Source organism: Neomonachus schauinslandi, chromosome 5 (assembly GCF_002201575.2).
Source record: "Neomonachus schauinslandi chromosome 5, ASM220157v2, whole genome shotgun sequence".
Taxonomy (NCBI): Eukaryota; Metazoa; Chordata; class Mammalia; order Carnivora; family Phocidae; genus Neomonachus; species Neomonachus schauinslandi.
In genome coordinates this window covers 14895541-14916374 of record NC_058407.1, presented here as the reverse complement: position 1 = coordinate 14916374, position 20834 = coordinate 14895541, and the positions used below count along the sequence as shown (strand labels likewise).

Here is a 20834-nt window from a genome sequence, read left to right as displayed (position 1 = left end):
AAGCCTGCTTCTCCCTCTCCCACTCCCCCTGCTTGTGTTCCCTCTCTTGCTGTGTCTCTCTCTGTCAAATAAATAAAATCTTTAAAAAAATAAAAAATACGTGCTAAAAGAAAGGGGTTGGCTTGTATGGAGTTTAGTAAATGGAAACTCAAAAAACCAAAATTTGACAGGACTAACTAGGCAATATTCATAGGAAGAAAACTGGCTCTGGCCAGTGACTAGGAATGAGAGGCTCAGAGTGTTTCTATAGAATTCCCTTTGCTTTCAGTCCAAACACAGGCATCAACTTCCAGATGAAGTCCATTTTCCCAGTCACCTTCAAACTATGGTTGGGGCATTTGGAATGTGAAACATTGTAATAACAGGAGCTAACACTCTCTGAGGAAGCGCAATTATCCCACCAAGATTTATCACCCAATGAAGTCCTGCTGTCAGCCAGACTCTCACATCTTAACTCCACCTACAAGACTAGCTAGCTGCAATTGACTACTGCAGTTTCTAATTGTTGCGAAATTCCATTTTGATGGTCCAATACAACTTACCTGTATGTATCTTGAGGTGGGTCCGTAGGTTGCTGGGATCACTAAAAGCCTTGCTACAGAAATCACACTTGTGGGGCTTCATACCCATGTGACCCATAAAGTGGACATGAAGTTTGGAAGGAGAGATAAAAGCCTGGGGGCACATTGAGCACTTCCACTTCCTTTCTTTGCTGTGGCTTGGCCCATGGCTGCTGCTGTGGCCCTGGCTATGAAGATGGTTATGGATGTGGCTGGTAAGGTGAGCTTTGAACTCTGTATAGGAATTGCACTCCTTGCCACAGTTACAGAGGTGCACATCTGGGTGTTCGGGAACACCTTCAAAAAAAAAATTACTCAATGTCTCCTCGTACTTAAATTTTAAAAATTCATTCTTGATATTAATGTTGCTTACAATTCTCCATTCTACCAAAATTTCCATCTTGCCCACTCCCTGTAAAACTAAAATGTCTTGTTTAATACTCTATTCCCAGCATCTCACATAGTGTGCCAGGCACAAAGGAAGCATTTGTAAATACTGGATTTTAATACATCTTTCCTAACCAAAAAACTTTTGTTAAAAAAGTGTAGTATAAACTCTTAAACATCGCTTGTCATCATGACACAGTGCAAAGAAAAAGACTATGAAGTTTAAATCAATTAAAGGATCTTTCCTTTTTTTTATGAACTTAAATTACAATGGTACTGGCTCAAAAAAGCAGCCTCAGGAACTTCAAATACCCCAAATCAAAATCTTAACGCAGAAGTTCCTTTCATAAGAATACTGCTTGATTGATAACGTTTAGCTTGTGAAGAACCTCACAGATTTTAACACTTCTAACATACACGTTAATACCCTGCTTTTATATATACAAATGTATGTGATTTGCTTCAGCTAACATATAAATCATTACCAAAACTACTTCTGGTCCTTGGTGTTTTTACTATGCTAGATTCAGGAGAAACAAGTCTTATAGTAACTTACCAATCTGCTGAGCATAATCCCGGCTATAATAAAAAAGCAGTTCATTTTCAGGAGGGATATCTTGTGAGGTGCAGAAATAGATTTTTCCATCATGGGGATAAGCCACCAAATTCTGCTCTTCCCGGTTCCTAAGTTATCACATTTAATAGATCAAGCATATTAATTTTGAAATATATACTAAACATATCCTATCCCTAAGCAAAATTCTACATGAAAACTTAGAACTATTTTCTTTGGGTCATTTTTCTAATTCCCTATCCTATTAGGAGGGACATAGAAAGAGAATTCTTACTTCTGTACATCAGCTGATTGCCCTTTATAGTCAGAAACACTAGAGAGTTTATCACAGGAAGTAAGAAAATTAAATAAAATTAAGTTTTAAAAAAGCAATAGGACAAAGACACAGAGATAGACAGCTGAATAAGAATTAACTACAACAACAGCCTGAGGGTTGACTAACAGCGGATATAAAGAGCAGGTACCCACTTGCAAATTCAATAACTGTACCATTCCTTATTGTGCTGGTAGGTTGAATAAAGTTATTTATTTAAAAAAAGGATATAGCTTCTTTCGATTTATAATCACCTAATTAGTCAACAACTACTAGAGTGAAGAAGGTAAAAAGCCTTAGGCCTCAACATATGTTTAGACATCAGTATAATCCGGAATTTTTGGCTCTTCCCTATTTTATGCAAAGCTTTCTATTGAAAAACATCCAAATCTTAACTACGTCTTCACCCAAGACTACTCTTACCTGGCTTTGCGCACAAACATCATCCAATTACATTCATTTTCATCAGTTGTAATGATGCAGAATTCTAGGACACCATTGTGGTATATCTGTCAACAGAAGGCAAACATACATGTCAAATGAACAGACAGGCAATACAAAGTGCTACTGAATTTAGGCTAACCAACAGTCTCCTTTACTCTGCAATAGGCCTCTGCTTCCCTAGTCAGCGTGGAACTCCACAGTTGCCTTCTCACACTTTTGTCATTTCACCCAAGCCCATTTCCAGCAATGTAATAAAGACTACTGGAGACAGTTAGTGCTCAAGGTATAGAATGACCTTGCTCTTCATTATTCACATTTTGGCTTGACTGGAAAACACAAACAAAAACCTACCACATGGTGACAAGGAGTGACTACACAGACATTAAGGTCACAGAACCATCTCTTCTCAGTCTTTTTCCAATGGACCTAGCGTTCTTCTGTATTCTTTTTGGATACCAAAATGCATGTCCCCAGTGCTGGCAGCACCTTACCTTTCCAATGTTCACAAGACCCACTTTCCTCTCACTTCAATTTTGCAGGCATCATTCCCAATCTATTGACTACAGTGAATCTATATAAACATGTTAAAAGAATAGCTGTTTATGACAAAACCTTGCATTTCCAGGATTCCCGTTAGAAAATGAGAGAAATGATCCAGGGTGCCTGGGTGGCTCAGTCAGTCAAGCGTCTGCTTTTGGCTCAGGTCATGATCCCAGGGTCCTGGGACTGAGCCCCGCATCCGGCTCCCTGCTCAGCGGGGAGTCTGCTTCTCCCTCTCCTTCTGCCTCGCCCCCCGCTTATGCTTACTTGCTCTTTCGCTCTCAAAAATAAATAAAATCTTAAAAAAAGAAAAAAAAGAAAAAAGAAAACTAGAGAAATGATCTTAGCTTCCAATCCCAGAACTGTTTCCCAAGCTAACTATTTGAAGAATGTTTTGGTTGATTACAAAATAAGACTTTCATCATATAAACAAAGTCCATGTATGTCCTCAGCTGCCTCAAGTAATTTAAATGAAGAATCACTGGATTATCTAATAAAAGGAAGACTAAAAACAGTTTATTTTCTAAATTCCATAGCTGGTGTTTTGCTAAATATTATAATTTGGCTACAAAGAACAGAAAGGATGGAATATTAAATAAATGACAGGTGAATGGCACCATACCAGTCTTGGCCAATTTTGTTTTACATCACTTTTAACTACCTCACTATAGTAAAAACATTCGGAAACCACAGAAAAGCTTCATGAACACTGACCTTCCAGATATGGTTGACTGCCTTGTCTGTCCATTCTGCTACTTCCATAGAATGGCTCTGTTGGCCAATGAGAGGCCCAAAGCAAGTCCGCACAGGAATGGTTTCTCCAGTCCACACACCTGTCAGTGAAAAGATATTAACTGCCCAATCAATGGTTTAAGCATCTAACAGGATACACAAGAGAGAGTGGCTTAGCTTCAGTGAACCTAAGAACTACGGATATTCCAGCACTCCTGTGAGGTAGCTAAGTATTTTGTGTTCTATCCTATAAATATGAAAAATGTAATGAGATTAAATGGGGCTCAGAAGAAGCATGCAGAATAAGCAGTATCAGAAATCCCTAAACCTGGTCTTATACATAAGGAACCAAACCAAGTCCCTCCAAGTGTTATTTTGGAATACATAAAAAAGACTAGAGAACATTACCCAATTATAAAAATATAAAGCAATTACTACAAGATAAATCAAACTTATAAAACCATCTGTGCTTAAAGCACTGCTCCACATTATCGAAGCTGTTTTAACGTTTTCAACTGACTCATACCCAAACTACAGCTGAAAAAATAATGAACCTAGATTGATATTTTCAAAGAAATGGCACAGTAATTCAGAAACCATTTTAAATCCAAATATGGGTAACAAAACTCTGGCAGTCTATATTTCTTATTCCTTTTTCCTAAGGAGTATTAAACAATTTATGAACATTCGATGTAACTATCTTTTGTGACAAAAGTTTATCAGTGATGAATTTTCCATGTTTTATAAAAGAAACTTAAGTTTCAAGAAATGCTTTGTCATCATCGTTAGAGAATGATACAGCCAAGAATAAAAGTCTTCAGACTCAGGCCATGATTCTTTCCTTTATACAATTCTGATTCTAAGAAAGGGGAACTTTCTCAAGAAAGTTTCAACTTGATTTATTGCTATCACTGGACAAATGTTCCTAGAAGGATAAATCTTAAGCTGTAAATTGACTTCTGAATCAACCAAATAATGACTATATTATACATATCCACTTTTACAACTCTATCCTACAAAGGAAGAGAACTGACAGGCTTTTATGGTTCCAAGGTTCTTACCAACTTCTGCTCCCACAACTGACTGGCGGAGAACAAGCTGCTTTGGGAGAGAAAGCCTCGCTCTGCTCTCTATTGGAGTGTCAGGAACAAAAGTCACTGGTCCGTGATCGGGGCAGTCTGAGGGATAGGCTCGGTCACAGAGAGTGCACCCTATGGATAGGAAATTTGAGAGAAACAAATGGGGTTAGTTCAAGCAGCCTGAAGTACCACCTGCTTTCTTATTTAAATGCTAATTACTCAAGTATAACCAGTAAGAAGCAAAATTCTAGTAAAAAAGACGCCTAGGTGGCTCAGTTGGTTAAGCGTCTGCATTAAGCTCAGGTCATGATCCTGCCCCACATGGGGCTCCGTGCTCAGCCGGGAGTCTGCCTCTCCCTCTCCCTCTTCTCCTCCCCCTGCTTGTTCTCTCTCTCTCAAATAAATAAATAAAATCTTTAAAAAAATACTCTGGGGCGCCTGGGTGGCTCAGATGGTTAAGCGTCTGCCTTCGGCTCGGGTCATGATCCCAGCGTCCTGGGATCGAGCCCCGCATCGGGCTTCCTGCTCAGTGGGGAGCCTGCTTCCCCCTCTCCCTCTGCCTCTCTCCCTGCTCATGCTCTCTCCCTCTCTCTCTCTCTCTCTCTGTATCTCTGTGTCTCAAATGAATAAATAAAAAAATCTTTAAAAAATAAAAAATAAAAAAAATTAAAATAAATAAAAATTAAAAAATACTCTGATCAAAGAATCACTTTTTTTTTTATAGATTTTATTTATTCGTTTGAGACACAGAGACACACAGAGAGAGAGAAAGCATGAGCAGGGGGAGAGGCAGAAGGAGAGGGAGAAGCAGGCTCCCCGCTGAGCCAGGAGTCCGATGTGGGGATAGATCCCAGGACCCTGGGATCATGACCTAAGCCGAAGGCAGACGCTTAACCATCTGAGCCACCCAGGCACCCCAAAGAATCACTTTCTTACACTAAGATACATATCCCACTCTGACATCTCTCTCCAGTAAGATCTGATTTTTTTTTTTTTTTTAATCTCACAGGACAATTTTACTATTCAGTCCATAGACACTGACCAAAAAGTAACACTAAATTAATTCAAGAATAAAGTACATTGTTTCCTAAAGTAAATACATAATACCTTTAGATATTATATCTAAAGTCCCAAGATTCCAATTCTACCAAACTGTATGAGGAAACGGGAGTTGAAATGCCATCACGCAAAGCCAAAACAGAGATGACAATATAGTTCAACGGAGGCAGAGACAGCTGCACCACTGTTCGCTTTTGCTTCACTATAAACAAACCGGTCACCCAGGTTTTGATGAGATTCTTAAAGACAAAAAAAATTTGGCAAAAAAGTGCTCTTAGGGACAATAGGTAGAATCATGTACTTGCAGACACGTTTGCTTAAAATTCTTAATTTCTTACTGCTCATATGTTCTTTCTGCATTGTCAGAAAGGGTGCTGCCTTTACATACTGCTCTCTGTGGTTACTGTAACTTCACTTTTACAAGCTCATGAGTGTCGTTCTCATAAATCTTGTGCTCTATTTCTGTTAAGGAATAGTACACATGACTATCAGTCAATGATTATGCTCAAACCTTCCAAATTCGTCCTCAAAATAGTTGGGAGTACATCAACCGCAGAACCACAGCCATCTAAGTGGTTTTTTTTCCCTAAGCAATCATTAAACATTTCTCCTTAAATGACATAAAATAGCAGTTAAGTTTTCGTATTTAGGCAAAGCAGAAATAATATCTTACTTCAACTACTACTTGACTAAAAATTCTTTGAAGATCAGATTAGAGATCCCCTACACTTGGTGAGAACTCATTCTCCAATGCTTTTTTTTTTTTTTTTTTTTTTAAAGATTTTATTTATTTATTCATGATAGAGAGAGAGAGAGAGAGAGAAACAGAGGGAGAAGCAGGCTCCCAAGGAGCAGGGAGCCTGATGCGGGACTCGATCCCAGGACCCTGGGATCATGACCTGAGCTGAAGGCAGACGCTTAACCATCTGAGCCACCCAGGCGCCCCAATGCTTTTTTTTTTTTTAATTTTATTTATTTATCTGAGAGAGAGAATAGGAGACAGAGAGCATGAGAGAGGGAGGGTCAGAGGGAGAAGCAGACTCCCCGCTGAGCAGGGAACTCGATGTGGGACTCGATCCCGGGACTCCAGAATCATGACCTGAGCCGAAGGCAGTTGCTTAACCAACTGAGCCACCCAGGCGCCCAATTCTCCAATGCTCTTAATAACAAACCATGCTAAATCTCCAAAGGAGATTCAGATTCCATACTGCCAAAAATGCTTAGAGGTTTCTCCGAAAATACACAAATGGCCAATGAGAACATGTAGAGGTTCAACATCCTTGTCACCTGGGAAATGCAAATCTAAACCACCATGAGATGCTACTTCACACCCACTCCATAGCCGGTAAGACGGCTATAACAGAAAGTGTTCGGAAGATGTGGAGAAACTGGAACACTCACACACTGATGCTGGGAATTCAAAATGATGCAACCACTTCAGAAAAGCAGTTCCTCAAGAAGTTAAACACAGGAGCAATCCCACTCCGAAATATATATCCAAGAGACTTAAAAACATGTTCACACAAAAACTTGTACATGAATGTTCATAGCGGCATTATTCCTAATAGCCAACAGGAGAAACAACCAAATGTTCATGAATGAAAGGTGGATAAACAAAATGTGGTACAGCCACACACAGGGTAGTATTCAGTCCTAAAGAGGAATGAAGTACTAACACCTGCTACAACATGAATGAGCCAGGGCAACATTATGCTAAGGTAAAGAAGACACAGAAAGCCACATGTGGTATGCTTCCATTATATGAAGTGTCCAGAATAGTGGTGCTGCTTGTAACAACCTTGTCGATATACTAAAAACTCCTAAATTGTACACTTTAAAATGTATATGTGAATTATGTTTCATTTTTTAAATTTTTTTTTTTAAGATTTTATTTATCTGAGAGAAACAGAGAGAAAGAGCATGAGCAGAGAGAGGGAGAAGCAGACTCCCCGCTGAGCAGGGAGCCCAGTGCAGGACTCGATCCCAGGACCCTGAGATCATGACCTGAGCTGAAGGCAGACGTTTAACCAACTGAGCCACCGAGGCACCCCAACATATCTCATTTTTTAAAAAACACACATAGGAGCAAGAGGTTCCACATGCCCACTTAAAATACGATCAACAGACTTTAGGCCACCTCTTCTGCTAAGTTAATGAGGCTACATTAAAATATTTTAAAATTTTAACTTTCAGATTTCAAAAGATTAACATAAAAGTTCTCCTCACTGCTTGGCTTCTGAGGCACCAGAAGCTCTGTCCTACTTTTCTGACCCTCCTGTTCAGCCTACTTTGGAAGCTCTTCCGCTACTACTGTGTCTTAGCATCCCTAGCCTCTTACATTCCACTCTCACTAGGAGATAATTTCACCCCACTTCCATGGCTATGATTAATGTTTTAATGCTCAGGATCCCTGAATATTTGCAGACAGATCTCTGTGCTCCAGATTAAAATTCTCATTAAACATCTCTCCTGGGTATTTTATAGACACTGAAATCAACATGTCTGAAACCAGACTCACCATCACTCCTCAAAAACAAACAAACGGCAGTCCTCCTCCACCATTCATTATCCGAAAGCGTGGTACCACTATCCACCTAGTTTCCCATGCCAGAAACCAAGGATATCTCCTTAACCCTTCCCTCCCCCAACTTCAACCCACTGGCAAGCTCTACTAAGTTCTCTGTAAATATTCCCCACTTTCCTCATCATCATTACCTCTACTCTAGGTTAGAAAATCACCTTCCACTTAAGTTATGGCATCTACTTGTCTCACACTGCAAAGAGCCCCATCCCAAACCTCACTCCTTAAGACCCTTGACTGGTCTTAGAAGACCCTCTGTGTTCTGGCTCCTACTTCTTTCTCATCACCCCCATATTATACTTCAGCAATTCTGAACCACACAAAATTCTTTTAGTTCTAGGCACTTACAGATGCCAACTCCTGTCTGGGACACTGTTCTTCCTGATACTCAGCTGACAACATCTTTTTTGTCCTTCAGGTCTGTGCTAACATATGCACTGCCTCCCCTGGTAAGTCTTCCCATATTCCTTCCATGGTCTGGTTAGATGCTCCCCTTCGGGCTCTTTTAAAGACTTTGCACTTAATCCCATCTTCCCACTTATCATACTATATTGCAACAGCTTGTTTACCTGCCTATGCTTCCCATCAGACTATAAGCTCTTTAAAGGCATGTGTCCTCTCCTGCAGACTATTTTCTACCCTGCATCTAGCACAGAGGCTGGCATAGAGTAGGCACTCAACATGTTGCTTGAATGAAGCATGTAGTGACACCAACAAATCAACAGTTTTTATATTGCTTTTTGTTATTGTTGCCCCATAAAAAGAACTTTTACATGCCCAACTACAGTAATTTATATGCATTCCGAGCAAAAATAAAAACTGCATTTGTATCTTCCTACATTTTTCCATTGGGATAAAAAAATACACATGATCTAATAAATCTGTCTTATGTTGAAAAAGCACATGGCATGACACACAGAACACCTCACTGAAGTTTACTTCTATAATGACTCTATCTCTGAAACCCAGGGAAATATCTCGAATACCACTGGGCTGACCTTATGTGTAAAACACAGAAAGAAACGACTACAGTTTCCTTACTTCAGAACCCTGTAAGAACCAACAAAATGTTCGTATGTCATCTGGCTTACTTGAGGAAAAGGCACATTAGCATGAAGGACAACACACAAAGAAAAATCCCACAGCCTAGTTTCTGTCTGTACTCCCTTAACGCCGGACTTCGTGACTACATCTGTTAGAGATGGTGGCCCTAACTAGCAATACTCCCAACAGAAAAAGGCTGGGCACACTCACAAACGGTGAACAAGGCCGCCATGTTTTCCTTGTTTGAATCGGAGTCTTCCATTTGCAGGGCAGGCGGCACAAAAGAAAGGCTGTCCGAAGACACATCTACATGACCTGTCCCCAGAGCGACCTCCTGGGTGATAGAGGAGACAGCCACAGGCTCTAGGCTTAGGCCAACTTCATGGAGGGAAACAGATTCTAGGGAGGCGAGGTTGTGTGAGGTAGAGAGTGCCACGCTTACGGAGTTGGTGCTCATGGCCACGGGGTGAATGGAGTCACTGAGGGCACTGTCAGACATCCCGTTGACCCGACTTGCAATGTGGTCTGTCTCCATGACCACAGGGAGCTCCAGGCCATTCCCGTGAATGGGTATCACACCACCATGTCCTACAGTGTCTGCTGCAAGGTTGTTGCTCACAGAATCCACAGACAGAGGTTCATGACTTCTGGAGCCATTTGGGATTTGGGAATGCTCGCCTGCAACACCGTCCATTGTAAGTTCTTCTGCCATTCCATCTGTAGAGATTGGGCTGGCAACCCTAGAGACGTTCTCCATAGTGATTGTTGTGTCCAAGGCCACCTCATGGCCATCACTGGGGTGAAGACTTTGGGCACCATGGGTGTTCACAGAGCGAGAGTCTATTGAAACAATGCCTGGTTCTAATCCAACATTTCCACTGGACTGATAGGGATCTAGAGCTGAAGCGTTATTGGCAATAGATAATGCCGTATTACCATCAACATTTAGAGAGTTAGGGTGGATATACTGAGGAGGTGGTCTGTCAGCTAAATAAGATAAAATGCCTGAGAAAAGGAAAAGATGAGATATCAGAGACTTTTTAGTACATCGTTAAATATAAGGAATTCCAAAGGCTAGAAACTATATTCCTTACAAATATAACTAAATTAATCTCTTACCTACTTCTTTGGTTTAACTGATATATATACTTTATAAAAATAGCAACATAAGTAGACCATAAAATAATCTTCTACCTCATTTGGTTAAATTGATACATATACTTTATAAATAGCAACACACATATACCATAATTCAGTTTTCCCTGTGAAACTGAGAAACTGTAAAAGAGTAGCTATGTTCCTTTGAAGTCACTGGAAATTAAGCATTTAAATGATATTAATATATACATAGTTGGAATTCCTGAGACCCAAGATGCTGAAATTTGTTCTATAAAAGTTAAAAGGTAAAATGATTTAAATGTAGATCTTCCACATGAAAAATTTAATTAAGAAAATTTAAATATAACTAAGTTTTAATTATTAAACTGTCACAGCACATTAGGTTGTATTCAAAACCAAAGTCACAACTGAATCTGCTTTATTAAGAAATATTTGAATACACATGCTTATAAGGATGTGCTGAAATGGCACTTGCTGCATTGCCAGTGGGAGTGTAAATTACTAAAACTTCTTTGGAAAGTATATACATTAAGAACCCCAAAAATATTCATATGCTCTTGCACAAGAAATTCCACTTAGGATAATCTTCCCTAAATGCATTTTACAGATATTATACACAAAGTCATTCCTGTAACAGTAACAAGAACCTAGAAAAACCAAACTGTCCAACAATAAAGACTGATATATAAATAAACCATGGAACATTCATTCAGTAGACTGTAATACAGCATTAAAAAGAATAATTATGAACACCATGCAGCAGTTACAGAAAATAACTACTTAAAAATACAAAGCAGAAAAAAGATACACAATCATATAGACAGTATAGTCTTAATTATGAAAAATAGTAAAAATTCTATACACCAAGATAAAAGGCAGGAAGGAAGTACACCAAAAAGATGGATGATGGGACTATGAGTGGTTCTCCTATTTGCTAAATTTTGTAAAATAAATACACACTTAGAATAAAAAAATCATTAAACTTAAAAAAAAAACCTTTAATTTATAGTAAACAATGACACTAGCAGGACATGTGGTTGACAAGAATTACAACTACAGAATTATAAAAATTGAACCAAGGAAATACTGGAGGAAAAAGGAGAAAAACTGTTTATGTGCCATTAAGAAATTAAGCCTAGTCAAACTACTATATTAATAGTGTTATCTGTACATTCTAAGAGGAAAGGTACAAAAATATATATATTTTTTTCCCACCTAGAGATTAAGATCCAAAACTGACAAACAGAAAAAAGTGTTATTCAAGTTTTCAAGTAGGGAGGTTAAGAGGAGGCTCTATTCTTTCTTCTAATGTCCCAAATAACCATAATACTTACCAGGTAGAATGGTTCTGAAGTAACTGCTCTCCAGGTGGGGGTAAGGTGGTGGAGGTAGGGTGTAGTTTCTTTCGGGCAACCCGCACATCACCCCTCGATCCCCAATACCCATTGGGAGCATCAGAGACAAAGCAGAAGGCAAAGAGCTCAGGGAGGGACCCAGGTTTGGAATTGCCACTGGAAGGCCTACAAAAAAATGGTTTTTTTTCCTCAATTAAAAGAAAGTAAGTACTTAAAAACTCTCACTATAATCACTAGCTAAGCTCTTAGGAAGGTTTCTGCATATGGGGGAAAAAAAAATCTCACCTAATAGCCCTTTATATCCCCAGACAGATAGTATTGTGCAGATATTCACAAATATGTCTTAAAGGTAGTTTTCAAGTTAGTTTTAAAATGGTCAAGTTGATCTTCCAGTTGTCTGTATTGCTTTTAAGTATCAAAACATTTAATTACAATTAAAAACCTGGTTTAAATACAATTTAAGAGAACAAATCACATAAAGTGGGAAAAAACACCAAAGTTCACAGGAGTGGTCTCTGAGTAATGATATTATGAATTTTTTTTTACTTTTTTATTTATATTTCCCATTTTATATGGTGAGAATGTTTTACTTTTTAAAAATTCATAAATATGCTTATACTTGGAAGTTAAATGTATATGTGCTGTGTTTTTGTGTATGTGCTATATTTCGTGATTTAAAAAATTTAAGCTTTAGATTATATCTACCTTGGATTATACCTGCAAGGTGTAGAAGTGACTCTTACATGCCTAAGTATAACAATGAATACTAACTTGAGCAGTGCTGATTTGCATTATTTTTGCCAGTGGCAATATTTTTTAATACGCTTTTCCCCCATAACAAGAGTGTTCATTAAAAGGAATGCCTAAGAGATAATCAAATGAGTTAACTACTAATAAAATTTTTTTTAATTTCTTTTGTGGACACTGAAAGGACTGTGGAGACCCTAGTTTAGATGAATTTATTTAGCTGCTGCATTTTAGTAGTTAAGCAGGTAGTTCCCTACAGAGAACTATTTAAACAACTTAAAGATTTAAATCTTAAACTTTAAATCTTATTGTTAAGTAATCTCTACATCCAACATGGGGCTCAAACTTACAACCCTGAGATCAAGAGTCACATGCTCCACTGAATGAACCAGCCAAATGTCAGCATTAACTCTAATTTTGATAAAGAAAGCCCAATATATTACAATGTCATAGATCATTAAGAATCAATAGCTTGTCTCTCTCTATTTCAAAAGAAAAAGAAAAGAAAGCAAATAAAAAGGTTTTACAAGTACAGTGATGGGGGAAAATGAGCTTTTTCTATAGTATTCCTCTCTGAGTACTGAGGCTTATGGGAGTCCCATATAGGAGCTCCATCTTTGGTGCCTCCTCTTTGAATTCTAAGCCTGGTGCATTTGCAGCTGTTGCCAGTTTCAGATATAATAAAAAAAAATAAAGCTCAATTGCTCTTATTTTCTGGAACAGTTAGAATAACTTTCATTCTCTTCTATTAACCCAGGGACAGAGAACCAAGGGTATGAACCAGATGAATGGATAAACCTAGATAAAATGCCAAGTCAACTACATCTCTAAAGGCCACCAAGCCCACAGGAGGACTAATCAGAAAAAACTGCTACTCCTATCCACTAGTACTCCAGTGGTCCACAAAAACATTTCTTCCATGAGGCTGACACACGTGGAACTGCAGTTCAGACCTGCTTGGCTTCTCCTTTACACTCTTTCTCCCTTTAGACTCCACTGAGAATTGATCATGCAATTAAGTGTTGAAATTCAGTCGCTCTCCCTTACTACTGACCTGGGGCAGGAATGGCATTGTGAGTGGGTGAAGCAGCCAACCCTAGATGACTCCCTGAGACTGGCAAGGCATTGCTCACAGAGGATGAAGTCAGCTGCTCCATCCCCACTGGGCTCAGGTTCATTTCATTCATCCTAAGAAAGAGCACACACAACCAATTAGGAAAAATCTCACGTTAGTGATTCCATTTAAGTTACTAAGAACCTGAAACGATGGGGGTAGGGAAATGGGAGCTGACCAACTACTACTTCATTTTTATGCTCACAGCTCTCTGAGACAGAGTGTCCTATTCTTTCTACTGATAAGAAAACTGGGATTCAGAGACATTAACTCAGTCAATGTCACAAAGCAGAAATAGGATTTAACTCAGGTGCACTTTGTTCCAAACCTTATGCACACTGCCTGAAGCAAACTGCAATCCTTAGAGCACATGGCAATAAGAGTTTGTTTTTTAACCATCCAAGTTTTCTCTTTCACAGTATTTTCTTCAAATGGCCTATTACTTCAAACCAGACTTCTGTAGAGTTTCACTCAAAAGCATTTTTACTAATTTTTTTACTAAGACTTACAGTGATACTGGGTCTGAATTAGATTATTAACGGTGTGAAGAAGCACCGTATTTCCTCCATGGGTTAAATTTTATTAAAACTCTGTATAAAAATCTTAATAATATCTGCCATATAGCAAGGTTCATTATGTAAGCTTTGATACATACTTTATAAAAATTTATTTCACATTGTCTCACCAATTCTTCAAAATAAAGTAAATGAGGAAACCAGGTCAAAGAGGACATGTCATATGCCCCAAATCCTAGCAATTAAGTAGAAGAGCACCGATCATGCTGCAAAACACTGCCAAAAAGTTTCTCGATACAGCAAACCTTTTTTTTTTCTTTTCAAATCTACAGACCATTTTTGTCAGGCCAAAAAATCTGAGAATCACCTTTTCTATGCAATCTATCTTTCATTATCATTAACAATCTTATCGCAATACACTAGTTTGAACAAGATGCCTGCTATTGGAGGCTATCAATAACTATTAGTTCCTCTATCAGAATTTAGAGACTGCCATATTATAAGCATTATAATTTCAAGAGACTAGCCAACATGTTATCCAAATGTTACTAAAGACCTCCAATCCCAGGGCACCTGGGTGGCTCAGTCCTTTAAGTGTCTGCCTTCAGCTCAGGTCATGATCTCAGGGTCCTGCGATAGAGCCCTGCAGCCCTGAGTCTGGCTCCCTGCTCAGTGGGGAGTCTCCTTCTCCCTCTTCTTCTGCCCCTCCCCCTGCTAGTGCTAGAGTTTGTGTGTGAGCGCCCGCGCGCTCTCTCAAGTAAATAAAATCTTTAAAAAAAAAAAAAGGGTGCCTGGGTGGCTCAGTCGGTTAAGCATCTGACTTCAGCTCAGGTCGTGATCTCAGGGTCCTGGGATCAAGCCCCGCATCAGGCTCCCTGCTCAGTGGGGAGTCTGCTTTTCCCTCTACCCTCCCCCCTGCTCGTGATCTCTCTCTCTAATAAATAAATAAAAATCTTAAAAAAAAAAAAAAAGACCTCCAATCCTATATTAAGTATACGGAACAGTAATGCAAGTTCTTCTGTGTATGTCTATCTACATGGGAGGAGTAAAGGAGAGGAGGAATCAAATGGATCTACATATTTCTTTTATTTTATTTTTTTTTAATTATTTTTTTTTTTTAATTTATTTATTTGACAGAGAGAGACACAGCGAAAGAGGGAACACAAGCAGGGGGAGAGGGAGAGGGAGAAGCAGACTCCCAGCTGAGCAGGGAGCCCGATGCGGGGCTCGATCCCAGGACCCTGGGATCATGACCTGAGCCGAAGGCAGACGCTTAACGACTGAGCCACCCAGGCGCCCCGGATCTACATATTTCTGAGCAGCGAAAGAAAACCGAAATAGGTTGTAATCTGAAAAATGGCAGTACCAGCTATCAGTAAACCTGAAAATAATAATAGCTCACACTTATTACTCCCTTACTGTATGTGTAAGGCACTGACCTAAGTGATTTACATGTAACTATTTCACCTAATCCTTGTAACTGCTGTGAGGTAGGTATTATTCTTGATCCCATTTTAGAGATGAGAAAACAGACTCAGAGAGACTAAGAAATTTAACCCAAGATTATATAACAAGTGGCAGAGTTGGAATTTAAATCCAGGTCTGCCAATTTAAGAAACCTAAATCGAATCACTATGTTGTGCACTTGAAACTAATAGAACATTGTATGTCAACACCTGAAATTAACATTTTATGTCAACTACAATAAAATTTTTTTAAAGATTTTGTTTATTTATTTGAGAGAGAGCACAAGGGGGGGGGAGGGTCCCCATAGAGGGAGAGGTTCCACAGAGGGAGAGGGTGAAGCAGGCTCTCTGCTAAGCAGGGAGCCTGATGCAGGGCTGGATCCCAGGACCGTGAGTTCATGACCTGAGCCGAAGGCAGACACTTAACCAACTGAGCCACACAGGCGCCCTTACAATAAAAAAATTTTTTAAAAAGAAACTCAAGCTCTTAACTACAATTAGAAAGACAATTACACTAAAAGAACCATTTTGCCTTTTACTCAGTTCCAATAATTAGGATCTGTGTATTTATATTGTGGGTTGTGTTTAAAGTCCCACGTAGACCTGTTCCTGCATTATTCTACATCCACAGGCTTTAATCTACCCCAGGCCAGGTATCTCATAAAACTAAACTCTCAGACATTAATAAAATGAACAAGGCCAACAGTAAAGAATAGGCACTCTGAAATATTTGATTTGGATGGAGCAATGCATTTTCATCCTCACTAGAGGCAACTAGAAGCATATGACAAATGAGGCACACCTGACGAAGGACAGCACATTAATAACAGTATTTAATTACGCTATAAAAGAATGCAAAAAAATCCTTATAGCCTAAAAAACAATAGCTAACTTAATTTTGCAAGTTTAAAACAGACTTTTCCTGTAACTTTTTATAGCTACAAATGTAACTAAAACTCTACAACCACTGGAGCAGTGGGTTAAACAAATGGGTTATAATAATTTTTTAAAGTACACCTAAAAGGCTATAGCTTCAAATCCCATTCTAAAAATTCCTGAATATTAATCTGTGTACCTAATCTCCAGATAACAATCAAAATGGTGTTTCTAGGTTGACTCCTAGGCCTTCTCAAACCAGTTCAAACCAGAGTTTAATGTGAGAGGCTCAGCAGATTTCTGCTTTGTCGTGAGTCACTAAAATGTGATTACCTCAGCAGCCATAAACCAAAGGTAACTAGTATCTCACAGAGAGAAAGCAGAAGGGAATTTACAATATGATCCTCATAAGACTCTCTCATTCTGAAGTGCAATTCTATTCTACCTACCTTTCTCATAGGAGTTTCTGGGAAGCAATCTTGGAAGAAGGGCCAAAATCACACCAACCTCTCTCTTCTTCCCTACTCATTCCTGGTAAAATCATTTCTTTCACACTTCTACGCTTTATGTGTGTGTTTCTAACTGACCTAGGAATAAACCATTTGCCAGTTGCTAATCTTATGACTTCTTTCTTAGAATCTTGTAACTTTTTCTTAGAATATTTAAGAAGCTAACTGAAAGCGGCTACTTTACAAAATGCAATGGACAGTCTGAGCAACTTCAATGAATTTGTTTTATCTTCCTCATCCTAAACATACAGCCTATGAAATTGCCCCAAAAGAACAGTCCAATGGGGGACGCCTGGGTGGCTCAGTCAGTTAAGCGTCTGCCTTCGGGTCAGGTCATGATCCCAGGGTCCTGGGATGGAGTCCCGCATCGGGCTCCCTGCTCCGCGGGGAGCATGCTTCTCCCTCTGCCTCTGCCTCTCTCTCTCTCATGAATAAATAAAGAAAATATTTTTAAAAAAAGAACAGCCAAATGTAACTATATCTGGCATATTTCTGTACTGGCATGGTATCATTAAGTACTTGAAACATTAGCAGGAAATCTGCAAAACTAATAATTTCTACCTGCAAAATTAAGAACTTAATTTCTCCACATTACCATCCGAGCCATAGGGTAACCAGCAAAATTCAAGGTGAAGCATGGTGATAAGCTAAAATACACTCGAATTCAAATCAAGATATTAAAAGCTCAAATAACTCAAAGGCATAGGGGAAATGTCAATGAGCCAACAGTCAATGTGTGGCTAATTGGAACTATTCACATTTGGAGTAAATTTGGTTGAATGAGAGTATATTCAACCCAACTCTGGCTTCTGGATTTCTTGATCCTTTTGGGACATATATCCATTTGCAAATCGCACCTGTAACCTTCCCCCATGGCACCAAAACCAAAGAAAGGCACTCTAAACTCTCATTTGCCAAATGTTTTCCAAAGATGTCACCAGCGCGGAGCCCACCAAGCCACTCACCTGTGATGCATCTGCTTGGGGCCAAGTGTCAGAGAAAAGAACACACGGGTGGCGGGGAACCGGCATCAGGGATTGCGTTCCAGGGTCACGTGCTACCGCATCTTGCTTACAACCGCTGCACGAACGCGGCCACTCGGCCCCGCGGCCGCCCGGGGCCGCCCAACTTCTCCCGAGGGCCGGCGGCCGCGCACCCCGCCGCGAGATGGGGCATGCCGGGGGACACCCGGGGCTTTTCCTCCAGAAGCTTCGGGAGGGGGGCTGCCCAACCTGGGGAGGGGGGAGGACAAGGGCGGTCACCAAAACGGGGGAGGATGCAGTCCCCGTCCCCTCGCCACCGGAGAGCCCAGGCGCTGCGGACACCGCCTCCCAGGGGCGGCCGGCTGACTCGCCAGCCCGCCGGCGTGGGGCCCGCAGGCCCTGCCGCCCTCGCCCCACCCCGGCCGGGCCCGTGTGCAGCCCACCTGCCGGCCGCGCGGGGGGCGCGCGCGCCTGCCCCACCGCTTTGTTCCTCATCCGGGCAGAGCTCGCCTCGGGCCCTCCCCGCCCGCTCGGCCCCCGCGCCACGGGGGCCGCCGGCCTAACGTTTCCCGCCCGGCCCGGCCCGACCCGGCCCAGCCCGCCGTCTCCTCAGGGCCGCACCCTCCAAGGCGCGTTTCCGGCTCCTCAGCCACTCGGGGCCCTGCCGCTCCTCCCCTCGTGCGTGCGCCCCTCCCCGCCCTGGCCCGCTAGCGGCGCCTGCCTTCCGGCGCCCCTCCCCCAGCCGAGCCCCTTCTGCGCGTGCGCACCCCGGGGACCCGGGCCCGAGGTTGCCTGGCTGCGAGAGGCTCCGCCGGGAGCGCCGCGTCTCAGGCTGGTCGGATTGCGTCGAGCGTCGAGCTATCGACCCACAGTTGCTAGGCAACCAGGGCTCATGTGCAAGTAGCAAATGGGTTCTGAGTCCCCTAAATCCTCAGACTCAAGGTTTCAGTCTTCTCAGCATTCTCCTATTAGGGAATCGTAGGTCCACGCAAGCCCCAAAGATTCCAAGTAAGGGACTTAGCCCAAAGATATTGGCGCTGTTGCCCAGGAGGCATTGGGAGTCTATCTTGAATAGTTTTCACCTTAAGTTACACCTGAAGGTTGCCCAGTTTCTCTGCTTCAAGTCATAAATGGTGGAGTGGGATTTGTACAAATTTTCTTCCCCTCATCTCTTTGCCCTTCTTCTCTCCTGTATGGCAAGCACCGTGCTAAGCTCTAGGAATACTGAGATGGGATCATTTTTCTCTAAAGTCAAATTTGTGAGGACTGGACATTGTAACAAACTGCCTGGTACCTTCCAGACACCAGCAGAACAGCAGAGACCCAGGAAATCCTCCTTTCATTCACAAAACAATTACTGAATTACATCTCAAACAGAAATACAAAATAAGACCTAGGTCTTGACCTTGAACAGCTTGTAGTCTAGTGAAGACTGTGAGTTTTGCAATTCAATCCCCGGTAAAGGGGCAAAGGCACAAACAGTGTTTTGGATGAGAGGTGAGAGTGGTGTTTCCCTTCCTCTCTCATAAAAAGAAAGCACATTCCAGATGAGGGAACTAATCACTGAACACTGACAGGTCACATTGGTTTTGCTCTCTTGTTGATAACAAATAGAAGTCTAAATCAAGAAAGTCGTCATATCACAAGTAAATTAGACACAGTATTTCCTAAAATACCAAATTCAAACCTGGGACCTAGAGAATAATGGTGTGTTTTATAAAGGGCTGAATAATTTCCCTCCAGTTTTCCATGTCTATTCTTTTCAAACAATGTTATTAATTTCAGAGATGTAAAAATCGTGTAAAAAAATCGTGATTACATAGAATATGTAAGACCTAAAACTATAATAGCTACGGAAGAAAATATAAGAGAAAATCTTTGTAACTCTGATAGGACACGAAAATCAAGAACCACTACAAAATTGACAAATTGAACTTCATCAAAATTAAAACTTTCTGTCGTGAAAAGACTGTTGACAAAATAAAGTTAAACCAGAAATGGGTATAAAATATTTGCAAAACAAATATCTGACAAAGGACTTTAATCTGGAATATATAAAGAACCCTTTAAATTCAATAATAAGGAGTCAAACAACCCACATTTTTTAAATGGGCATTATATTTGAGCAGCCACTTTACCAAAGATGATATATAGATGGCAATTAAGCACACAAAAAGATGAGCAACATAATTAGTTATTAGGGAAATGCAAATCAAAACACAATAAGGTAACATTACGCACCTACTAGAGTGGGCAAAGTTTAAAAGACTAACTATAACAAGTGTTGGTGCAGATACAAAACAACTGGAACCTCACACTTTGCTGGTGGGAATGCAAAATGCTACAGCCACTTTAGAAAACAACTTAGCAATTTCTTATACCATACAATTCAGTAATTAAATTCATAGGTATCTACCCAAGAGAAAATAAAAACATATGTACAAAGACTTGTACAAAATGCTCATGGAAACTTTATTTGTAATAGTGCCAAACTGTAAACAGCCTGACTGGTGAATGAATAAATAAATTGTAGTATATTTACATAGTGGAATACTACTCTGCAATAAAAAGGAGCAAGCTATTGATATGTGGATGAATCTCATCTTTCATACACAAAAGACTACACATATTATGTGTGCCCACTATATAAAATTCTAGAAAAGACAAAACTATAGTAATAGAAAGCAGATAAGTGATTGTCAGGAGTTGGGGATGAATGGGAGGGATGAGATTGCCTACAAAGGGGCATGAGGAAGCTTTTAGGGGTGATGAAAATTATCTTGATTATGGCAGTGGTTACACAACTGTAAACATTTGTCAAAATTCATCAAACAGTA

General features: G+C 40.4%; 1 protein-coding gene across 1 annotated transcript in view; it reads right to left on the bottom strand.

Moving 5' to 3' along the window:
* The window catches only part of PRDM4 (PR/SET domain 4), a 27582-nt gene extending 9032 nt beyond the window's left edge, over positions 1 to 18550 (bottom strand). The window contains exons 1-10 of the mRNA XM_021687608.1: positions 18441 to 18550; positions 17980 to 18246; positions 13589 to 13722; positions 11767 to 11952; positions 9524 to 10318; positions 4612 to 4761; positions 3533 to 3651; positions 2258 to 2343; positions 1504 to 1631; positions 543 to 857 (exon numbers count right to left, since the gene is read on the bottom strand). Of these exons, the coding sequence (XP_021543283.1) occupies positions 543 to 857; positions 1504 to 1631; positions 2258 to 2343; positions 3533 to 3651; positions 4612 to 4761; positions 9524 to 10318; positions 11767 to 11952; positions 13589 to 13722; positions 17980 to 17990 (1924 nt within the window). The 5' untranslated portion in view covers positions 17991 to 18246; positions 18441 to 18550. The remainder of the gene's footprint in view (positions 1 to 542; positions 858 to 1503; positions 1632 to 2257; positions 2344 to 3532; positions 3652 to 4611; positions 4762 to 9523; positions 10319 to 11766; positions 11953 to 13588; positions 13723 to 17979; positions 18247 to 18440) is intronic.
* Between the last annotated feature and the right edge of the window lie 2284 nt (positions 18551 to 20834).